General features: G+C 34.4%; 1 protein-coding gene and 1 non-coding gene across 2 annotated transcripts; one reads left to right on the top strand and one right to left on the bottom strand.

Annotated features, from left to right (window-relative positions):
• Positions 1-4,445: 4,445 nt before the first annotated feature.
• On the bottom strand, positions 4,446-8,431 carry LOC112757243 (zinc finger BED domain-containing protein RICESLEEPER 2-like). Its single transcript, XM_072220573.1, has 5 exons — positions 8,420-8,431; positions 6,067-6,819; positions 4,858-5,956; positions 4,707-4,738; positions 4,446-4,559 (listed from the first exon to the last, which is right to left on the bottom strand). The coding sequence occupies exons 1-5, from the start codon at positions 8,429-8,431 to the stop codon at positions 4,446-4,448; spliced, it is 2,010 nt and encodes a 669-aa protein (XP_072076674.1).
• Positions 8,432-16,666: 8,235 nt separating this feature from the next.
• LOC112761244 (small nucleolar RNA R71) lies at positions 16,667-16,774 on the top strand. Its single transcript, XR_003181649.1, has one exon. It is a non-coding gene; the product is annotated as a small nucleolar RNA R71 (small nucleolar RNA).
• The last annotated feature ends 8,107 nt before the right edge of the window (positions 16,775-24,881 follow it).

Raw genomic sequence — 24,881 nt, forward strand, 5'->3', positions numbered from 1 at the left:
GTTTTCTAAACATTGAAAAAAAATAAAAGAGGAATGTTTTCTCACCTTTGTGCCATAAAAACCCAAATCTAGGGTTCCCAAAGCTCAAATCAAAACTCTTTTTAAGAACCAAAATCACAAATCCTAATTTTCGGAGAACCTTAACTCGAAAGTACCATGAAAATAGGAAGATAGGGGAGTTTTAAAGTTCTTATTGAAGAAATTGGTATGGTTGTGTAAAGAAAAGAAAGAGGAACATTTTAATCAAAACAAATCTTTAATTGTACCTCCAGCAAAAATTGAAAAAAAAGGAGATGAATAGTAACTCTCTTTCTTTTTTGAGTATTTCAAAACTTCCAACCTTAGAGAAAAATGAGAACTCGCCAACTCGTTTAGTTGCAAACCAAGATGGAAAGGGTACCTGCTAAAATATTTCGATGCTTAAGTTAATCAATTTGTGTATATCATGTTAATGACAACTAGACTTATCCTTTTTAGTTCCTCCTTTTGTAGACTTTTTTCTTCTTTTATCAAAATAACGAGTTTTCAAGCTTGCTTAATGAGCATCATGATTCTATTTGTTATACCCACTTTCACATTTCATTTATTTTTCTTCTATTACCATGTCTTTTAGAATTTTTAGTTGCATTGTCTTGGTTTGCATATATATATATATATAATAAGCTTAGTCAAAATAATGAAATTTTTCAAGGAATTTATCTATAGGGCACCCCAATTGATTTGAGTAAAAATTTTTCATTGAACTTGCTTGAATTATATTGTGGAACATGTTTTTGAGCTAAGAACACATAAGATTGTGAGTTTTTAAACCTAATTGTGTGGTTGAATCATATAACAACTATTTTCTTTCTTGTGTATTATTCTCTCTTTATGATTATAATCTTTGATTTGTTTGATTCTTTATGTCCATTATTTGGTATATGAATGCATTTATATGACTGAGGTCTTTATTTCATTTAAGCTCAATTATCCAAATAGCCTACCCTTTTATCTTCTATTGTTAACCAATTTTGAGCCTATTTTAATCCCATTTTGTTCTTAATTTTAGCACATCACTATCCCTAAGTAAAAAATAATAAATGTCCTTAATTTGGATCTTTGATTAGTTTAGGCTAGTGAGAGTGTGTATCATTTAACTATGGGAAGTTTGGTAACATTGGTTGAGATAAAAGTGTATTTTTGAGTTTTCATTAAAAATTTTGGGAATTGGGTACACATTCATGCATTGAATGTTGAACCATATGCATTAATCTTTTTGTATATATTATGTTATTAAAAAAAATAGAATGAAAAAAAGAAGAAAGAAAAAAGAAAAAAGAAAGGAAAGCAATAAAAAGAGGACAAAATGCCCCAAGAAGAGTAATAATAACAATGCATATGTGTTATGGTTGAAAAGAATAAATGAGTATGTGGAAAAAGTGAGAATTATGGGTAGTTAGGTGTTGTATTAGAATTGTATAGGTTGTTATATGTGTTTGGTGAGAGCTTAGGCTAATCAAAGATGCAAATTTCAAGCTCACTTAACCATATATATCCTTACCTCAACCCTAGCCCCATTACAACATTTGAAAAATCCTCATGATATTTGTATGCATGCATTATAATTGTTGATTGTTAGATGAAAAATAAATCTTGGAAAGTATTATTAGAGGAGAATTGAGTGAATCAACCCTATACACTTGAGCGACTAGAGCGTATACACATCTGGTGGAGGGTTTGATGGCTCAATTCTATGTTTCCACCGGCTATTATTTCTTATCTTGAAAGTTGTAAATTCTTTTCGAGAACTCTAATCAATTGTGGATTTGATTTGATTGTGATTGCTTTAGCCCTTATGTTTATACATGCTTTCTTGGGAATTGATTTATTTTGACCAAACTACATTAGATAGATTGCATATAGATTGTTTACTTGCATTAAATAAATGTTGATACCCTTTTCTTGTATCTTTCCTGGTTTAGCATGAGGATATGCTTGGTTTAAGTGTGGAGAGGTTGATAAATCCCATTTTTAGGGTTTATCTTGTGTTGAAATTAGTGGATTTTATCAACTTATCTCACATTTATTTAATGAAATAGCATGGTTTGGTGAATTTCTCCTAATTTGTGCTTAAGAGTAAAAACATGCTTTTTAGGCCCTTAATTTGCTAAATTTAAATCACTTTGATTCCACTCGATGCCTTGATGTGTTTGTTTAGTGATTTCAGGCTTAGGAGGCAAAGATTGGATTGAAGGAATGAAGAAAAAGCATGTAAAAGTGGAGAATTCATGAAGAAATGAAGTTTTGGAAGTCTGCCCATTTTTGCGTACGCGTGACCCACGCAGACACGTGACCCACGCAGACACGTGACCAGAGTTTTCGTCAAGCGACGCATACGCGTGACCTCCATGTACGCGTGACACTTGTCACGTGACCAACTTAAAGAAACACGCTGGGGGCAATTTATGAGCTCATTGAGGCCCAAATTCAACTCAATTTTGAAGTATTTAAGCCAAATTCAAGAAGGAGCAAGGGAGGAGCAATTAGGTTTAGTTTAATAACATGCTTTAGGTCATATTCTAGAGAGAGAAGCTTTCTCTTCTCTCTAGAATTAGGGTAGATTAGGTTAGATTTCTCTTAGATTTAGGTTTTAATTCTATTCTTGCTTTAGTTTTCCTTGCAATTTATTATTCCTATATGTTTGTTCTCTTAGTTTACATTGTTAATTTTCCTTTTATGTCATTTTTATGTTTATGAACTCTTGTTATTTTCAATTTCCAATAATGAAATTTGATGTTTTATGTTTCTTTGATTCTTGTTTGAGTTGTTATTATTGTTTTTTTGCATTGGCTAGTTGTAGATTTTATATTTCTTGCTATTTTACCATGCTTTCATTTTATGCCTTCCAAGTGTTTGACAAAATGTTTGGTTGGATTTTAGAGTAGATTTTTGTATTCTTGACTTGTGATTGAGGACTTAGGTCCCTTGAGATCATTGATGTCTAGTTTTATTGGTGATTTAGGGTTGTTAATTGGTTCTACGACCAATTATGTCTACTTGGCTTAATCCTCCGATGTTAAAGGGCAACTAAGTGGAATTAACTCTTTGTAATCACCATGTTGTGGCCAATTGTCCAAGATAGGAAACCTTGACTCTTGATCCTTGTCTTGAATGACTTTTAGCATTTATATTTCTTTAGTTGTTAGTTTAATTTTCTTGTCTATCAACCCAAAACCCCAAAATATACATCCCATAACCAATAATATGCACACTTTCCTGTAATTCCTTGAGAGACAATCTGAGGTTTAAATACTCTCGGTTTTTATTGGATTTGACTTAAGTGTCAAACAAATTAAACTTTGATTGAGGATTGACTGTTAGTTTGGATCTATACTTTGCGACATTGAATTGGAAAAATCCTTTTGGTCATTTCTTAACCGTCATTTATCCTACATCATACAGTAATCACAGTAGCACAAAGTAATCCATAAGTGATGGTAAGTTGAATATTTTTTTTATCATTTAGTAATGTTTGATTCTAACTAATGGAGATGTTTGGTTGTAGGGGTGTTCATGGTTTGGTTAATCTAAAAACCAAACCAGTTTTTTGGTTAACCAAAAATATAGTATTGGTTAATTAACCAAATTGGTTTTATATTATAAAACCGGTTATTAACCGGTTAGTAAAATTCAAAACCGGTTTTTAACCGGTTATTAAAATAAAAACCGGTTTTAAAAAATTAACCGGTTTTTATATAGAAAAAACCGGTTTTATATCAGAAAAGTGGTTTTTATACTAAAAAACCGGTTTTTATATTAAAAAACCGGTTTTTACACTAAAAAACCGGTTTTTCAACTAAAAAATTGGTTTTTAAACCAAAAAATTAGTTTTTACACCCAAAAACCAATTTTTACACAAAAATTAATATTTTTACATACAAAAACCCAAATTTTTTACCTTTTTTCTTTTAAATTGATTTTTTTAATCTAAAAATTAATTTTTTTTCTTTCTAAATAATACAAGTAACATCAATCCGAGAAATATCAACAAAATAAGTTAAAATTTGACTTAAATCCATGATGTTAAAAATTGGATTGAATTGACCGGTTTAATTGGAATCAACACAAAAGCATAGACATGGTCATCTATGCTTGACATGGTAAATTGGAATCTATGCTTGACATGGTAAATTTTGTCAAGGAAATTGAACTAACACTTTACCACCTGACATGTATGTTACATCACAGTGATCACAAAAACGACTCACAAAACTTATCATTCTCCAATGTCCTTGAGTATCAATCGACAATAAAATGTCAACCTCAATAATAATTACTTTTCTAAACTTTTGGTGGCAATACTTATCACATACACCAAGAGCAAAGAAGGTATAAGGCACATTGGGATCAAACTCTTCATTCCCAATGGCACTTCAAAAGGCTTCTTTAACAATGAAAATTTTCTCCTAAGCCAAAGAAACGATGCAAATTCCAACCGCAAAAAATGACATTGCAACTGCTATAATTGTTGACACCAATATCCCCATCCAAGGAGTACAGAATTTCTTTGATCTATCAGACTATCACCAAACATAAACATAAACAAGTCTAATCATATATGGAAAAGCAAGTCTAATCTCTTTACCACCTAAGTGTTTAGAATAACTAAAGAAAACAAACAATCAGACTTTCTAGTCATCCTCAAGCGCAATTGAACCTGGACCCACTGAACAAGTAATGTCCTCTGATAAAATCAAATCTGCACACAAAAAAAAACTATAATTATAACTTTTAAAAAATTATAATTATAAGTTAAACTAAAACATTTTCTAAGTAAATCATATGATATATTTAAAAAACATTTAATATTCAATTTACCTTGCTCGACCTTTTCAAGCTCTTCGAAATTCTCAGGTGCAAGAGAAGAGAAAAAGTCTCCTTTAAGCCAATCTTCGGTACATACAAGGGCTTCTACCATCTTAGGAGTCAATGAGCTACGATATTGATCGATGATTCTTCCCCCCATACTAAAAGCAGACTCGGAAGCTACTGTTGAAACTGGTATAGCCAATATGTCCCGTGCCATATTTGCTAGGACGGAAAACCGATTCGAGTTTACCTTCCACCATCCAAGAATATCCAAAGGCTTATCATCTGGCTCACAGTCTTCATTCAAATAACGATCAAGCTCAGATTTAAGATTGGATTTGCGACCGGTTGATCGGCGATATAACCCCATATCATAAATGTCTTTAGCTTTATCACTTGGACTCGGTTGGGAGAGGGTATCATCTTGGTTTCCTTCATCTGCACCTTGATATAAATTATAAAGTGAATGAAGACAAGAAGACAACTTTGTCTTCAATTCACCGCCCACTTCCGCACCAAAAGAATTAACTAGGCACCACTCAACATAATCCAACTTATGGCAAGGATCTAGAACTACGGCAATTAACAACAACATGTTAATAGTTTTTGCATTTCCCCAATACTTGTTGTATTTTGCTTTCATCTTACTTGCCATAAGACTTATGCTCAAATCATCATCATCACGATATTGTTGAATCCTCCTTCCAAGAGCAAACACTTCTTTCATGTATAAGTTACTAGTGACATAAGAGGATCCAGAGATGCGAAGTGTAGCATCGTAAAACATCTCTAAAAATGGTAAGACGGACTTAGCATAATCCCAATCTTGAATTGAAGGTACCCCTCTTCCCTTGTTTAATTCTTCAACAAATTTTTTGTCTTGCATCTCTAATAGCTCAAATGCCTTCTGATGCTTTAAAGCTGCTACTAGCATTAAGTATGTAGAGTTCCATCGCGTTTCAACATCTATGCAAACAAGACTCTTATGTGGAATATTCTCTTGTGCAATACATGCCTTGAACCTAGCTAATCTTGAATTTGAGGATCTAACATACTTCACAGCATCCCGAATTTTGGCGACCGAATCATCAATCTCCTTCAATCCATCCTTCACAATCAGGTTTAAATATGCGCACAACACCGCATATGGAGATACTCCCCATTCAAAACTGAACTCTTCCAAGAAATCAGCCTTTTTTTTAAATACATAACTCCTACATCGTTGGACGATGCATTATCAACTGTCAAACTCAAGATCTTGTTCAACTTCCAGCTATTCAAGCAAGCTTCAACATTTTGAGCCATAATCTCTCCTGTGTGGCCGGTGACTTGGCAAAAATTTAGTATTTTCTTTTGCAACTTCCAATCCACATCGATGAAATGAACAGTCAAACACATATACGCCATATTCTGACACGAACTCCAGTTATCAGTTGTAAGACAAACTCTTCCTCCATATTTGGAAAAGTATTTTTGAAGTTGAACCTTCTTTGTTTCATAGAACATCAAGATGTCACGTGCCAATGTAATACGTGAAAGAGTGTTGAATCCTGGTTGCAGAGCCGCCGAATATTCTTTGAAACCTTGACTTTCTACAAATCGAAAAGGAAGCTCCTCGCGAATAAACATTGATATCAATTTTTCCCGGGCATATTCTGCATCAAACCTACCCACTTGTGCTTCTGGGCTAGGCGATGTGCCTGTTTTCTGTCGTTTGCCTCTATCTGAACCGGGATTGCTTATGCAAATCTTTAAATGTGATCTCATTGCACTTGTTCCATTCCCGCACTTGATCACTTTTAAACAGTGTTGACATTGAGCCTTATTTTCATCATCAGATGTTCTCTTGAAGTGGTCCCAAACTGTTGATCGATTTTTGCGCTCAGATGATGTGGTTGGGAGAGGAGGTAATGTAGAAGCCGAATGCTCTGCAGACTCTGACATGGGAACATCACGATCGGCTACCTCATTCTGAATAAGAAGCCATAAAATCTAATTATTAAATACTTCAAGACTCTACTCAGTGCTTTCTGCTTTTTAACTTAACAAAAGACAAGAGATACACCCAACAGAATCATGTATGATGTAATGTAACAAACATATATAAACTTATTACATATAAGGCTATTGAATGAATGAATCAGAATTTACTTACATGTGTTATTTATTCTGTGTTATATATGATGATTCAATCAATATGCTGTTAAAGTATTCTTTATGTGAAGGACTAATGAGTAAGCATAAATAATGACCCAAAGCCCAAGATAATGCATACCATTCCACTAACTACTACTAAAACTATTTAAATAAAGTAATGCATACCATTCCACTAACAATGGCAATGCCCTTTACTTGCGCCACTAACTACTAAAACTATTAGTAAGTGGTATATACTATATAGTATATAATAACAATAGCATAATAGGAAATCAGAGTAAGAGAAGTGGTCATGGGCTTGTGGGAGGTTTAGTTGAAGCTATTGAAAGTATAGTTAGTTAAGCTAGCTAAGATTAAGTTATTGAAAGTATTAGTTATATTCACTTTGTCAATTTGTTAGTTTGTTAGGAAGTGACTTTTTTCAATTCTGTTATAAGTTTATAGCTGTTTTCAATCTTGTGTTCAAGTCTATTAGTTCAAGACTATTAGTTCCTAGCTTCTATAAATAGCTATGCATAATGCTCTACTTGGACTATGTCTTGTATTCTTCTCTAATCAAAGTGTGTTTAGTAAAGTTCATTCAATCATTTCTTTTTCTGCTTTACCTATTCTAGATTCTAATTCTTTATTACTTGATCTAGTTTTTGCATTGTTGTTTTCTGCTGCATAACTCTGATATTCAAAAAAGTAGCATAATCACTGCAATTCTTCTTATCAATTATTTTTCCCATGAATAGAAGTGTAGCTTATCATACCCAACAGGAATTCAACTTTCTAGAATACTAGACCACTAGCAAAAGGTGTCAAAGTCTTAAGCAGTGCCAATTCAATGAATTCATTTAACTTGTACTACAGCTTAAGCAGTTCAACATCAAGATCAGGAGACACGAAACAATACCAAAAACAGGACAACAAAAGCATGTAATATAAGCAATTACAACTTCATGCCATCTCACTAATATCCCTCAATATTACTCTTGTAGTCTTAAGTTTCTCCTAACCAAAACCTAAACGGATAAGAATATCTAAAGCTCAAGAAGCGATAAACCTTGAAGATAATTCAAACAAATGGTACAAAAGTAGAAGTCCCAAATCCTGTTTATATGATCAAAACTATAGTAAGTACTTTGTGAGGCAAACCTGTTTTCCTCCTTCCCGTTCAACCAAAAAAATAGTGATTTTTCATATGATTGACAAATCAAGTAAAACAAAATAAAAGCTCAATCACAGAAAAATAGGAACTGATATGCACTATAGTTTAATGGTGCAGAAACACAGCATAATGCAGTAGCCAGAACAACAATTCTCCATTCAATGAGACAGATAATTAGAACAACAGTTCTCCATTCAATTCATACAAATTAATAAAGTCTTAACCAATCAAAAAGTGAACCAAAGTGAAGAAGAAACTTACAGTAGGATCCATTGAAATGAAGAGTTCAATGCTGAGAGATTTAAAATCTACACCTTTTCAATCCATTAAAATGAAGAAGTCAGAAGTATACTAATGAAGAAACAAAACAGAACAAATCAACAAAATAGAAAAAACCCAAATAACAAATCCAACTTAGAACTCAGAACTAAGGCAAGGAGGGGGTTTACCTCAATTGATGAGCTCCGGCAAGCCACCGACGAAAGAAGACAATCGAAAAAGATAGATACTCAGGCGAATCAAAGTGAAGACAGAGACACAAAGTCGCGAATGGGAGGTCGAGGCAGAGAGCCAGAGTCGCGAATCAAAGTGAATACTTGAAGAGGTAGAGGTCTGACGAGCCACAACGAGCTCCGGCGAGAGGCGGAGGAGAAGAACGGTTGACGGCGGTGAACTGGAGAAGAGTGAATTGGGTTTTGTCGGTATCGAAGAGACGAAGAAGAGTGAATTAGGTTTAGATTTAGGTTTTTTTAAATTTGGTTTTGGTTTTGGTTAACCGGTTAAAAACCGGTTTTTTTTAATTTGGTTTTGGTTAACCAATTTTAAAAAATATGGATATGGTTTTAAAATTGTTTTATTAAACTGGTTAACCAAAATATGGTTATGGTTTTTTAACCGGTTAACCATATTTTGGTTATTTTTTGAACAGCCCTATTTGGTTGTACTATCTTGACACTTTAAGATCAGATCAAACTTGCAGCCCCTAATCGAAAGTGGTTATAAGAGTAAGTTTCTGTGTCCATGCTTGATCTGATTGGCATATTATGTGTTGTTTGTTCCCTTTATAATATAAAAATCAAATTCTTTTCTTTTCTTTTGTGCTTCAGTTATAATACCTCCATCAGCACTTGATCGTCTAGGTAAGTTATGTTACCTCTTTCACTTCAGTTTGGTAGTGGAATCTTCTTCTTCTTCTTAAATTTTTTTCCTTGAAAGTGGTGTGTTGCTTTAACTTGGATCATGTTTTGGATCCCTATTTAGATTTAAAGTCGTTGTGCTCTCTGTTATGCTATGCTTATTAATGCTTCCTAGTCTACATCATTGCTTGATTTGTTTCCCACCTTAATGAGTGGAAGACAGAGCAATTGGTACATGTTTTGGAATTTTTGAATTTATTCTGATAGTGATCTTGGGATATTTTTTTACTATTTTGTTGTATTATCATTTAGTAACTTTGGAGCTTACTTAGATTATGTATCATGCTGTGGTCTTTTAAGATCAAAGTTTAAATGTTTTTTCCCCTTTGATTTCGTGTCTTGTAGGAATCGTTTGCTGGTGAAGGTAATCATGGTCAGCCTTCTAGACAAGGTGATATTGATGGTGTTTTGATGGTGTTTTTAACTTGTCCTTGCAGTTTTTTTCCCTCTTCCCGTCATGAATATTTTGTTTGATTCTCTTTTGTAATAGTATGAAGCCAGCGTTAGTTTAAGAGTGTAATGAAATTAGTTAGTTTCTGTATTTATATGATATTCATTTTGTTCAAACTATTTGTTCAATATTTCAGTTGAATAATTTGAAGGTACTAATATTATTTATTGTGTTATTAGATCCATAAGGCCGACAAACAAATCGATAAGCTCTCTGGGCTACTTCAAAAGCTAAAGGTACCTATTATTGCCATCAGTTATCACTTTTTATTGTTAGCTAGGTTTCATCTACAGTTGTTACTAAATGGAAATGTTGCAGGAAGCTAATGAAGAATCAAAAGCCGTTACAAAAGCATTTGCTATGAAAGGTATATTGCATCAGAGTCGAATTGGGTCATAATGTGTGAGCTTTTTTGGCATCAATATTGGCTATGTAAATATTCATGGTTCATATTGCATCAAATCAATAATTTTTAAATATATTGCCTTTTCCATTGGGACATTATGCGTGACTGAAACTTAATGCTCTATGATCACACTACAAGAATTTGACAAATTAGCGACGATTTTTTGCGAGAAATATTTTTTATCACTAATCCATAACTAACTTGCGAGAAATTAGTGACACATTACCAACAAAAACAATGAGCAATCACAAAATATCCAAACTTGAGAAAAACCACTGATTAGCGAGAGATTTACGAGTAAGTCTGTTTCTCCCAAATTCACTTTTGTAGCTAAAAAAAGAGCGAGGAAACTTTTCTTGCTAATTTGTCACAAATTAATTAGCGAATGACAATGTTCTAGCAAATCAGTCACTTAGGGGATTCAATCAAATAAAAGTAAAGTAGCGAGGGATATTATTATCACTATTCCGTCGCAAGTGTATGATATATAATTAGCGAGAAACAATTCACACACTAGTTCGTTGCTAAATAAACTTTGTGTGAAAAGGGTAATTAGTGAGAAACAATATTCCTAACTAATCCGTCACAAAGACTTGAAATGCATTTTGCGATGGACAATTTTGTAGCTAATTTATCACCGAAAACTTTATTTTTAGCGAGCAACTAGTTTCTCGCTAATTTGTCGCATAATATTGTAAAATTCAAAATTAGGGTAGCGACAGAAAATAGTCGTCGCTAACTGGTCGCAACAGATAAATCATTTAGCTAGGGAAGTGTTCCTTGCTAATTAGTCGCTAAAGTGGAAATACGGATATTGATCGCCTACGACCAAAGTAGTGAGAAATTTGCGACCGTTTAACAACTGACATACTTCGTTCGCTGGTGTACGAAATCGTGATCATTCCATTCCTTGGTAACGGCGCTAAAAACTCAACACGCACGTTCATGATCTTATATCTATTTCACAACTTCGTACAACTAACCAGCAAGTGCACTGGGTCGTCCAAGTAATAAACCTTACGTGAGTAAGGGTCGATCCCACGGAGATTGTCGGCTTGAAGCAAGCTATGGTCACTTTGTAAATCTCAGTCAGGCGGATTCAAATGTATAAAGAGATTATAGTGAACGAAAATTAAAATAGGATAGGGATACTTATGTAATTCATTGGTGAGAATTTCAGATAAGTGTATAGAGATGCTTTCATTCCTCTGATCTCTGCTTTCCTGCTGTCTTCATCCAATCAATCCTACTCCTTTCCATGGCAAGCTGTATGTTGGGCATCACTGTTGTCAATGGCTACTTCCCGTCCTCTCAGTGAAAATGGTCCAAGATGCTCTGTCACGGAACGGCTATTCATCTGTCGGTTCTCGATCATACTGGAATAGGATTCATTGATCCTTTTGCATCTGTCACTACGCCCAGCACTCGCGAGTTTGAAGCTCGTCACAGCCGTCCCTTCCCAGATCCTACTCAGAATACCGCAGACAAGGTTTAGACTTTCTGGATCTCAAGAATGGCCATCCATGGGTTCTAACTTATACCATGAAGACACTAATAACTCGAACTCGGTCCCCTGTATTAGATATCCAAGAGATATCAATTCAATCTAAGGTAGAACGGAAGTGGTTGTCAGACACGCGTTGGTAAGTTGAGAATGATGATGACTGTCACGATCATCACATCCATCATATTGAAGTGCGAATGAATATCTTAGAAGCGAAATAAGTTGAATTGAATAGAAAAACAGTAGTACTTCGCATTAATCTTTGAGGAACAGCAGAGCTCCACACCTTAATCTATGGTGTGTAGAAACTCTACCGTTGAAAATACATAAGTGATAAGGTCCAGGCATGGCCGAATGGCCAGCCCCCATGATCTAAGAACTAAACGTCCCAAGATGTCTAATACAATAGTAAAAAGTCCTATTTATACTAAACTAGTTACTAGGGTTTACAGAATTGAGTAAATGATGTAGAAATCCACTTCTGGGGCCCACTTGATGTGTGCTTGGGCTGAGCTTGAAGTTTACACGTGGAGAGGTCATTCTTGGATTTGAACGCCAGTTTGTAACGTGTTTCTGGCGTTGAACTCCACTTTGCAACTTGTTTCCGGCGTTTGACTCCAGACTGCAACATGGAACTGGCGTTGAACGCCAGTTTACGTCATTTAAACTCAGGAAAAGTATGAACTATTATATATTTCTGGAAAGCCCTGGATGTCTACTTTCCAACGCAATTAGAAGCACGCAATTTGGAGTTCTGTAGCTCCAAAAAATTCACTTTGAGTGCAGGGAGGTCAGAATCCAACAGCATTTGCAGTCCTTCTTCAACCTCTGAATCTGATTTTTGCTCAAGTCCCTCAATTTCAGCCAGAAAATACCTGAAATCACAGAAAAACACACAAACTCATAGTAAAGTCCAGAAATGTGATTTTTAATTAAAAACTATTAAAAATATACTAAAAACTAACTAAATCATACTGAAAACTATGTAAAAATAATGCCAAAAAGCGTATAAATTATCCGCTCATCACAACACCAAACTTAAATTGTTGCTTGTCCCCAAGCAACTGAAAATCAAATAGGATAAAAAGAAGAGAATATACTATAAATTCCAAAATATCAATGAAACTTAGCTCCGATCAGATGAGCAGGACTTGTAGCTTTTTGCCTCTTAAATAGTTTTGGCATCTCACTCTATCCATTGAAGTTCAGAATGATTGGCATCTATAGGAACTCAGAGTTTAGATAGTGTTATTGATTCTCCTAGTTCAGTATGTTGATTCTTGAACACAGCTACTTTATGAGTCTTGGCCGTGGCCCTAAGCACTTTATTTTCCAGTATTACCACCGGAAACATAAATACCACAGACACATAACTGGGTGAACCTTTTCAGATTGTGACTTAGGTTTGCTAAAGTCCCCAATTAGAGGTGTCCAGGGTTCTTAAGCACACTCTTTTTTTGCTTTGGACCTTGACTTTAACCGCTCAGTCTCAAGTTTTCACTTGACACCTTCACGCCACAAGCACATGGTTAGGGACAGCTTGGTTCAGCCGCTTAGGCCAGGATTTTATTCCTTTAGGCCCTCCTATCCACTGATGCTCAAAGCCTTGGGATCCTTTTTATTACCCTTGCCTTTTGGTTTTAAGGGCTATTGGCTTTTTTCTCTTGCCTTTTGGTTTTAAGAGCTTTTGGCTTTTTCTGCTTGCTTTTTCTTTTCCTTTCTCCTTTTTTTTTCACTATTTTTTTTCGCAAGCTTTCTGTATTCACTACTTTTTCTTGCTTCAAGAATCATTTTTATGATTTTTCAGATTATCAAATAACATTTCTCCTGTTCATCATTCTTTCAAGAGCCAACATATTTAACATTCTTAAACAACAACTTCAAAAGACATATGCACTGTTCAAGCATTCATTCAGAAAACAAAAAGTATTGTCACCACATCAAAATAATTAAACTAGTTTCAAGGATGAATTCGAAACCATGTACTTCTTGTTCTTTTGTAATTAAAACATTTTTCATTCAAGAGAGGTGATTGATTCATAGGACATTCATAACTTTAAGGCATAGGCACTTAAATACTAATGATCATGTAATAAGACACAAACATAAATAAACATAAAGCTCAAAAATCGAAAAACAGTAAATTTAAGAACAAGGAATGAGTCCACCTTAGTGATGGTGGCGTTTTCTTCTTGAGGAACCAATGATGTCCTTGAGCTCTTCTATGTCTCTTCCTTGTCTTTGTTGCTCCTCCCTCATAGCTCTTTGATCTTCTCTAATTTCATGGAGGATGATGGAGTGCTCTTGGTGCTCCTATCCTTAGTTGCTCCCAATAATTGTGTGGAGGAAAATGTATCCCCTGAGGTATCTCAGGGATCTCTTGATTTGCAGTCAAATGTTCTACCACTGAGCTGTAGACCCTTGAGATGGATCTCTCCATCTCCTATGACTCAGAGGTGGAAGCTTTTGTCTTCCCTTTCCTCTTTCTAGAGGTTTCTCTGGCCTTAGGTGCCATCAATGGTTATGAAAAAACAAAAAAAAAAGCTATGCTTTTACCACACCAAACTTAGAATGTTGCTCGCCCTCGAGCAAAAGAAGAAAGAATAGTAGAAGAAAAAGAAGATATGGAGGAGAAGGAGGGATGTGTGTATTCGGCTATATGGGTGGGCTTGGGTGAGAAAGAGATTTTGAATTTTGAAGGTAGGTGGGGTGTATGGATGTGAGTGGTGAATGGAAAACAGAAGGGATGACTGTGAATGGAGAGAGAGAGAGGGTGATATAGGATTATGAGGAGGAAAGGTGAGTAGAGGTATGTGGGGATCCTGTGGGGTCCACAGATCCTGAGGTGTCAAGGATTTACATCCCTGTACCAATTAGGCATGTAAAATGCCTTTGCATGCATTTCTGGCGTTTAGACACCGAAGTGATGCTTGTTCTGGGCGTTCAATGCCCATATGCAGCATATTTCTGGCGTTGAACGCCAGCTTCATGCTTGTTTCTGGCGTTCAGCGCCAGCTCCATGCTCTGTTCTGGCGTTGAACGCCAGCCAGATGCTCCTTACTGGCGTTTAAACGCTAGTAAGCCCTTCCTCCAGGGTGTTCTGTTTTCAATGCTGTTTTTCATTCTGTTTTTGAATTTTTTTGTAGTTTTTGTGACTCCACATGATCATGAACCTAATAAAACATGAAATAACAAAGAGAAAATAAAATAAAAATGATTAAATAACATTGGGTTGCCTCCCAACAAGCGCTTCTTTAATGTCAATAGCTTGACAGTGAGCTCTCATGGAGCCTCACAGATAATCAGAGCAAGGTTGGGACCTCCCAACACCAAACTTAGAGTTTGGTTGTGGCCTCCCAACACCAAACTTAGAGTTTGATTGTGGGGGCTTTGGTTGACTCTGTAGTGAGAGAAGCTTTTCATGCTTCCTCTCCATGGTTACAGAAGGAGATCCTTGAGTTTTAAACACAAGGTTGTCCTTATTCAGTTGAAGGACCAACTCTCCTCTGTCCACATCAATCACAGCTCTTGCTGTGGCTAGGAAGGGTCTTCCAAGGATGATGGATTCATCCTCATCCTTCCCAGTATCCAAGATTATGAAATCAGCAGGGATGTAAAGGCCTTCAACCTTTGCTAGCACGTCCTCTACTTGTCCATAAGCCTATTTTATTGAGTTGTTTGCCATCTCTAATGAGATTCTGGCAGCTTGCACCTCAAAGATTCCTAGTTTCTCCGTTACGGGGAAGGGCATGAGGTTTATCCCTGATCCAAGGTCACATAGAGCCTTCTCAAAGGTCATGGTGCCTATGGTACAAGGTATTAAGAACTTTCCAGGATCCTGTTTCTTCTGAGGCAATGTCAGTTGATCCAGATCACTCAGTTCATTGATGAGTAAGGGAGGTTCATCTTCCCAAGTCTCATTACCAAATAGTTTGGCATTCAGCTTCATGATTGCACCAAGGTACTTGGCAAATTGCTCTTCAGTAACATCCTCATTCTCTTCAGAAGAAGAATACTCATCAGAGCTCATGAAGGGTATAAGAAGGTTCAATGGAATCTCTATGGTTTCTAAATGAGCCTCAGATTTCTTTGGTTCCTCAAAGGGAAACTCCTTGTTGATCACTGGACGTCCCAGGAGGTCTTCTTCACTGAGATTCACGTCCTTTTCCTCCCCTGTAGGTTCGGCCATGATGGTTATATCAATGGCCTTGCACTCTCTCTTTGGATTTTCTTCTGTATTGCTTGGGAGAGTACTAGGAGGAGTTTCAGTGATCTTCTTACTCAGCTGGCCCACTTGTGCCTCCAAATTTCTAATGGAGGACCTTGTTTCATTCATGAAACTTAGAGTGGCCTTAGATAAATCAGAGACTAAATTTGCTAAGCTAGATGGATTCTGCTCAGAATTCTCTGTCTGTTGCTGAGTGGATGATGGAAAAGGTTTACTATTGTTAAACCTGTTTCTTCCACCATTAGTAAAGCCTTGTTGAGGCTTTTGTTGATCCTTCCATGAGAAATTTGGGTGATTTCTCCATGAGGGGTTATAGGTGTTTCCATAAGGTTCACCCATGTAGTTTACCTCTGCTATTGCAGGGTTCTCAGGATCATAAGTTTCTTCTTCAGAAGATGCCTCTTGAGTACTGTTGGATGCAGCTTGCATTCCATTCAGACTATGAGAAATCATATTGACCTGTTGAGCCAATAGTTTGTTTTGAGCCAATATGGCATTCAGAGCATCAATTTCAAGAACTCCCTTCTTCTGAGGTGTCCCATTACTCACAGGATTCCTCTCATAAGTGTACATGAACTGGTTATTAGCAACCATGTCAATGAGTTCTTGAGCTTCTGCAGGCGTTTTCTTTAGGTGAATGGATCCACCTGCAGAAGTATCCAATGACATCTTAGCTAATTCAGACAGACCATCATATAATATATCCAGGATGGTCCATTCTGAAAGCATGTCAGAAGGACACTTTTTGGTCAGTTGCTTATATCTCTCCCAAGCTTCATAGAGGGATTCACCTTCTTTCTGTCTGAAGGTTTGAACATCCACTCTAAGCTTACTAAGCTTTTGAGGAGGAAAGAACTTGGCTAAAAAAGCCGTGACCAGCTTATCCCAAGAGTTCAGGCTATCTTTGGGTTGAGAGTCCAACCAGACTCTAGCTCTGTCTCTTACAGCAAACGGGAAAAGCATAAGCCTGTAGACCTCGGTATCAATGCCATTGGTCTTAACAGTATCACAGGTCTGCAAGAATTCAGTTAAGAACTGAAAAGGATCTTCAGATGAAAGTCCATGAAACTTGTAGTTCTGCTGCATCAGAGAAACTAATTGAGGTTTCAGCTCAAAATTGTTTGCTCCAATGGCAGGAATGGAGATGCTTCTTCCATGTAAATTGGAATTAGGTGCAGTAAATTCACCAAGCATCCTCCTTGCATTATTGTTGTTAGGTGCGTCTGCCATCTCCTTTTCTTGTTCGAAAATTTCAGTAAGGTTGTCTCTGGATTGTTGTAATTTAGCTTCTCTTAGTTTTCTCTTCAGAGTCCTTTCAGGTTCTGGATCCGCTTCAATAAGAATGCCATTTTCCTTGTTCCTGCTCATATGAAAGAGAAGAGAACAAGAAAAGAAGAGGAATCCTCTATGTTACAGTAAAGAGGTTCCTTATTGTTAGTAGAAGAAGAAAGGGAATACGAGTGAAGAAGAATGGATAATCCAAACACAAGGGTGAGGATAGGAGCAGAGATATGAGATGAAGAGAAGTGTTAGTAAGTAATTAAATAAATAGAAGAAGATGAGAGAGAGAAATTTTCGAAAATAATTTTTGAAAAGAAGTTGATGATTTTCGAAAATTTAAAAGGGAAATAAAATTAAAATTAAAATTTAAAATAATTAATTAATTAAAAAGAATTTTTGAAAAAAGAGGGAGGTATTCTCGAAAATTAGAGAGGGAAGAGTAGTTAGGTGGTTTTGAAAAAGATAAGAAACAAACAAAAAGTCAATTAGTTAGTTGAAAAAGATTTGAAAATCAATTTTGAAAAGATAAGAAGATAAGAAGTTAGAAAAGATATTTTAAAATCAAATTTTTTTTTGAAAAAGATATGATTTGAAAAGATATGATAGAAAGATATGATTAAAATTAGTTTTGAAAAAGATTTGAGTTTTAAATCAAAATTAATGACTTGACTCACAAGTAATCACAAGATATGATTCTAGAACTTAAAGTTTGAATATTTCTTAACAAGCAAGTAACAAGCTTGAAATTTTTGAATCAGAACATTAATTGTTGATAATATTTTCGAAAATTATGAGATAAAATTAAGAAAAATATTTTTGAAAAATATTTTTAAAATTTTCGAAAATAAATAAGAAAAATGAAAAAGATTTGATTTTTGAAAAAGATTTTGAAAAGATAAGATTTTTAAATTGAAAATTTGATTTGACTCATAAGAAACAACTAAATTTTTAAAAAGTTTTGAAAAAGTCAACTCAAATTTTCGAAAATTTATGAGTGAAAAAGGGAAAGATATTTTTTTTTATTTTTGAATTTTTAATGATGAAAGAGAAAAAGATCAAAAAGACTCAATGCATGAAAATTTTGGATCAAAACATGTGATGCATGCAAGAACACTATGAATGTCAAGATGAACACCAAGAACACTTTGAATGTCAAGATGAACATCAAGAACTTATTTTTGAAAATTTTTAAGAAAAGAAAAACATGCAAGACACCAAACTTAGAAATTTTTAATATTTAGACACTAAGAATTCAAGAATGCATATGAAAAACAAGAAAATACACAAAACAATAAATTTTAAAGATCAAACAAGAAGACTTATCAAGAACAACTTGAAGATCATGAAGAATACCATGCATGAATTTTTCAAAAATTTTCAAGAAAAAATAAAAAGATGCAATTGATACCAAACTTAAAAATTGATACTAGACTCAAACAAGAAATACAAAATTATTTTTGGTTTTATGATTTTATAAAATTTTTGTGTTTTTCGAAAATTATTTTGAAAAAGAAAAATAAGGATTTCAAAATTTTTAATAGGAATTCCAGGAATCTTGCAATATTAGTCTAAAGCTCCAGTCCAGGAATTAGACATGGCTCACTAGCCAGCCAAGCTTTCAGTGAAAGCTCCGGTCCAAAACACTAGACATGGCCAATGGCCAGCCAAGCTTCAGCAGGACATTACATGCATTGAAGTGATTAGTTGAAGCCTCAGTCCAAAAGAATTTAGACATGGCTTTACAGCCAGCCAGGATTCAACAAATCATCATGAAACACTAGAATTCATTCTTAAAAATTCTGAAGAAAAATATATATTTGAAAATAATTTTTTTTTTGAAAATTAAAAGAATAAAAACAAAAACTTAAAATTAGAATAAAGTTACCTAATCTGAGCAACAAGATGAACCGTCAGTTGTCCAAACTCGAACAATCCCCGACAACGGCGCCAAAAACTTGGTGTTGTTGCCGGATAAAAAACATGGCACTGTTGTATCCGGAAACAAATGTGAAATAAGTCCCCGGCAATGGCGCCAAAAGCTTGGTGTGCGAAATCGTGATCATTCCATTCCTTAGTAACGGCGCTAAAAACTCAATACGCACGTTCATGATCTTATATCTATTTCACAACTTCGTACAACTAACCAGCAAGTGCACTGGGTCATCCAAGTAATAAACCTTATGTGAGTAAGGGTCGATCCCACGGAGATTGTCGGCTTGAAGCAAGCTATGGTCACTTTGAAAATCTCAGTCAGGAGGATTCAAATGTATAAAGAGATTATAGTGAACGAAAATTAAAATAGGATAGGGATACTTATGTAATTCATTGGTGAGAATTTCAGATAAGCGTATAGAGATGCTTTCATTCCTCTGATCTCTGCTTTCCTACTGTCTTCATCCAATCAATCCTACTCCTTTCCATGGCAAGCTGTATGTTGGGCATCACCGTTGTCAATGGCTACTTCCCGTCCTCTCAGTGAAAATGGTCCAAGATGCTCTGTCATGGAACGACTATTCATCTGTCGGTTCTCGATCATACTGGAATAGGATCCATTGATCCTTTTGCGTCTGTCACTACGCCCAGCACTCGCGAGTTTGAAGCTCGTCACAGCCATCCCTTCCCAGATCCTACTCGGAATACCACAGACAAGGTTTAGACTTTCTGGATCTCAGGAATGGCCATCCATGGGTTCTAACTTATACCACGAAGACACTAATAACTCGGACTCGGTCCCCTGTATTAGATATCCAAGAGATATCCATTCAATCTAAGGTAGAACAGAAGTGGTTGTCAGGCACGCGTTGGTAAGTTGAGAATGATGATGACTGTCACGATCATCACATCCATCATATTGAAGTGCGAGTGAATATCTTAGAAGCGGAATAAGTTGAATTGAATAGAAAAACAGTAGTACTTCGCATTAATCTTTGAGGAACAGCAGAGCTCCACACCTTAATCTATGGTGTGTAGAAACTCTACCGTTGAAAATACATAAGTGATAAGGTCCAGGCATGGCCGAATGGCCAGCCCCCATGATCTAAGAACTAAACGTCCCAAGATGTCTAATACAATAGTAAAAAGTCCTATTTATACTAAACTAGTTACTAGGGTTTACAAAATTGAGTAAATGATGTAGAAATCCACTTCCGGGGCCCACTTGGTGTGTGCTTGGGTTGAGCTTGAAGTTTACACGTGAAGAGGTCATTCTTGGAGTTGAACGTCAGTTTGTAACGTGTTTCTGGCGTTGAACTCCACTTTGCAACTTGTTTCCGGCGTTTTACTCTAGACTGCAACATGGAACTGGCGTTGAATGCCAATTTACGTCATTTAAACTCGGGCAAAGTATGGACTATTATATATTGCTGGAAAGATCTGGATATCTACTTTCCAACGCAATTAGAAGCGCGTAATTTGGAGTTCTGTAGCTCCAAAAAATCCACTTTGAGTGCAGGGAGGTCAGAATCCAACAGCATCTGCAGTCCTTCTTCAACCTCTGAATCTGATTTTTGCTCAAGTCCCTCAATTTCAGCCAAAAAATACCTGAAATCACAGAAAAACACAAAAACTCATAGTAAAGTGCAGAAATGTGATTTTTAATTAAAAAATAATAAAAATATACTAAAAACTAACTAAATCATACTGAAAACTATGTAAAAACAATGCCAAAAAGCGTATAAATTATCTGCTCATCATTCGCTGATTTCAAGTCGCTAATTAGCGGGCGAAATACATTTGTCGCTAAGTTGTTGCAAGTTTAATTTAGCGAGCGACTTGGCAACTGCAATCTTGTCGCAAAGCAGAAGCTATATCCTACCTAATTTTTAGCAAATTACTTGCTAATCTCGTTGAAAATCCGTCAAAGAGTTATAACAACTCCAAAGCCAATCACGAAAAGTTTTAGAAGTAACTTGTCGCAATTGAGTCACTAATCAAAAGCTTATTTAGTGAGGAAATAGTGACCTCTTAACAACTGATAGACTTTACTTCTTTATTTCATGTTGTTATTAATTTGTGAGGAAAAACGTTAGTCCTTATTCCGTCATTACTTTAATTAGCGGCTCATCCGGCACTATCGTGCCTATTCAATCGTTTTTTCTATTGAGTTTAAGAAATTAATTTTATATTTTTATTTTTAAAATTATAAATTTAATATTAATAATTATAAATAAATTATGAAAAAGATAAAATATATTAAATTATTTCATGTAAAATCTTTAAAATAAATAAATTTAAATTAAAAAATAAGATTAAAAAAATATAAGGTTATTATTATGTGTAACTAAATCAATATAAACACTTACTAATATTATTTAAAGATTAGTTACTTATAAATGTTATTAAATTTATTTATTTTCTCAATCCTATTTAATTAGAAGCAAATTTAAAAATTTATATGCAAAGTATTTTTTTATTTTCATCCATAATTATAATAGATAAAAAAATGTATTACTTCAATTTTATCTTAAATATCTTTCATTATCTTTAATTTTATTATTTTTTAAAATTATTAATTTATATTTTAATTATATCATCTCATCATATTATACACTATCCTTTTCTCTTTTTATTCTTTATATATGTATAATTATTATTATTATCTCTGAATAATATAACTGTCATTTTAAAAATTGGTCAAAAATATAATTATCAGTTAATTTTTGTTTCTTTTTTTTTTTACCGTTATCTTTTTATTTTACACATAACTTATATCCTTATTGTCTTCTTCATTATTCTACTGAGTACATGTAATACTCTTTTTCTATCTTTCTTCCACTTAATGAAAAAAATAATGATAGATATGTGTATGGAGAATAAAAATAATGAAAATAAAAATTAAAATTTTCGAAAGAATAATGACTAATGATGATTTAAGATATTAAATATAAAATAAAAAAATATAGCAATTAAAATTATGCAAAAAAAAGATTTTTTTAAATTTAAATTTTTACATTTGCTTCAAATTAAATAAGATTGAGAAAATAAATAAATTTAAAAATATTTATAAATTTTTCATCTTGATTGTTACATATAATAACAACGTAATGATAATATTATACTTAAATTTATTCAAATTTTATTATTCTATATATTAAAAAATTAAATAACTTATAAAATTTTTATTTTTTTTATTTTTTTATTTATTAATAATTTATTATTTACAAAAATTTTATTTTTTATCTTAAATTTATTATTTAAAAAACATAAAAATTAATTTTCCAAAAATATTAGAAAACAAAAGGGGCAGAAACGGTGTCGTCCCAAGTCTCCCCCTCCTAAGCTGAATGACTACCAACCTTGAACCCCCAACGTCTCTCTCATGCCATTATCATCTTCGGTCGCTCTGTGTCCTCACTCTCTCAAGCTCAGTCACCGCGCTCGTTGTCATCTTCTTGCTTCGGTCATCAAGCCAGTTGGCCAGCTTTCTTCACCATCATTGTCTTGCACCCAGTCGCACACCTTATTCCCCATCATCGTCACCGCGGAAGAAGCAGCAGGTCTCGGGGTCGCACTCTGTCTCGTCATCCTCTCGTACTCAGAAGTGCGCCTTCCCTGCGTTCGTCGTTGCCGGCAACAGAGGTAGCAAGTCCTGGTGGGTTGGTCTTCGTTCATCTTCTTACTTTGAGTCTCGCCTCAGGTTCCTTCGCACAACCCAATTTGGTTAGTTCCAATTAATTTTCCCTTTCTTTCTGTTCTGAAATGATCACTTTACTGATTGAGCTTGAATGCACTTTGATTTTGTTGTCGAAAGATGAATTTGTTGCTGAAAGTTGAATGTGTGGCTGAAATTTATTACTGAACCTTGAATTTTTTGCTTATCTGAAATGGTCACTTAAATTTGTTAATTGTTGAAAGAATTTGTTACTGATTGAACTTGAAAGCACTTTAATTTTGTTGTTAAAAGTTGAATTTGTTGCTGAAAGTTGAATGTGTGGCCGAAATTTGTTACTGGAACCTTGAATTTTTTGCTTATCTGGAATGATCACTTAAATTTGTTCATTGCTGAAAGAATTTATTATTGATTGAACTTGAATGCACTTTGATTTTGTTGTTCAAAGTTGGATTTATTGCTGAAAGTTGAATGTGTAGATGAAAACTTTGTTAATGGAACCTTTAACTTGTTGCTGTTCTGAAATGATCACTTAAATTTGTTCATTGCTGAAAGAATTTGTTACTGATTGACCTTGAATGCACTTTGATTTTGTTGTTGAAAGATGAATTTGTTGTTGAGAGTTGAATGTGTGGCTTAAATTTGATGCTGGAACCTTGAATTATTTGCTTATCTGAAATGCTCACTTAAATTTGTTCATTGCTGAAAGAATTTGTTACTGATTGAACTTGAATGCACTTTAATTTTGTTGTTGAAAGTTGAATTTGTTAGTGAAAGTTTAATGTGTGGCTGAAATTTGTTACTAAAAGTTGAATGTGTTGTTGAAATTTGTTGCTGGAATCTTGAATTTTTTGCTTATCTAAAATGATCACTTAAATTTGTTAATTGCTGAAAGAATTTATTACTGATTGAACTTGAATGCACTTTGATTTTGTTGTTGAAAGTTGGATTTATTGTTGAAAGTTGAATGTGTGGCTGAAATTTGTTACTAGAACCTTTAACTTGTTGCTGTTCTAAAATGATTACTTAAATTTGTTAATTGCTAATAGAATTTGTTAGTGATTGAACTTGAGTTTTTTGCTGTCTTGCTTCATATTGTCATGAATTTTAAGTTCCTCTTTTCTTACTGTAATGGTAGTTCTGTCAATCTCTTGAGTTCTTATTGTATTAAAAGATATAATTAGTTATTGATATTTTTTTATTGAACCCGGTATATCTCCATACTTTTTAACCTCGTGACTTGAAGTTCTTGCATGAGATTAATGATACCCAATTGTTTTTGGTTTTTCTAATGCTTCAAATTGTTTATGATTATTTTCTTCAATCTTTGTATATTATCTTTTTATGATTTATATCTTTATTTTCAAATTGAATGTATTATATTTGTTACTTTATAACTTGTAGAAGGGGTTATTTAGTGTGATTGTGAATAAAAATATATTATTGAAATGTAGGAAAAAATATATACGAGACTATGAACATTTATATGCATGTTAAACATTGGTATTACAACTAAAATAAAACCTTAGTCCAAATAATCATGGCGCCCAATAGAAGTTGGATGTCACGAAGGCAAGATTGCACTGGTCATCTAAGCGAGGAATTTAAGAAAGGTGTTGTGGAATTCATAGATTTTGTAGAAAGAAACCCGACAGTCATTGATAGTTTAGGTCGCATTTTTTGTCCATGCACAAAATATAAAAACAGACTTAGGGATGAAATATTTTGGGTCGAAAAGCATTTGTGTGATCGTGGGTTTATGGAGGGTTATATAAACTAGACTGCTCATGGTGAGGAAAGATGGGTTGAACAGGACGTAACAAATGTTACCCAAGAACATGAAGAGGAGAATACAAATCCATATGTAGACATGGTTATTGATGCTGTAGGTGATAACTTAAACGTAATGGAAGGTTTAGAAGAGGATCCAAATCCATCCGCGTCGAAGTTTTATAAGTTGCTGAGGAGTGCTAACGAACCTTTGTGGGATGGCTGCACCAAGCATACAATATTGTCAGCTGTAACCCAGCTAGTTAACTTGAAGTCAGA

This window comes from Arachis hypogaea, chromosome 16, assembly GCF_003086295.3.
Source record: "Arachis hypogaea cultivar Tifrunner chromosome 16, arahy.Tifrunner.gnm2.J5K5, whole genome shotgun sequence".
NCBI lineage: Eukaryota > Viridiplantae > Streptophyta > Magnoliopsida > Fabales > Fabaceae > Arachis > Arachis hypogaea.

Excerpts from the sequence above, each read along its gene's own strand:
- LOC112757243 (XM_072220573.1), bottom strand. Across the intron at positions 5,957-6,066 it reads ATAATGCATCGTCCAACGAT|GATGGATTGAAGGAGATTGA; the intron begins GTAGGAGTTATG and ends CTGATTGTGAAG. Across the intron at positions 4,739-4,857 it reads GCTTGAAAAGGTCGAGCAAG|ATTTGATTTTATCAGAGGAC; the intron begins GTAAATTGAATA and ends TTTTGTGTGCAG.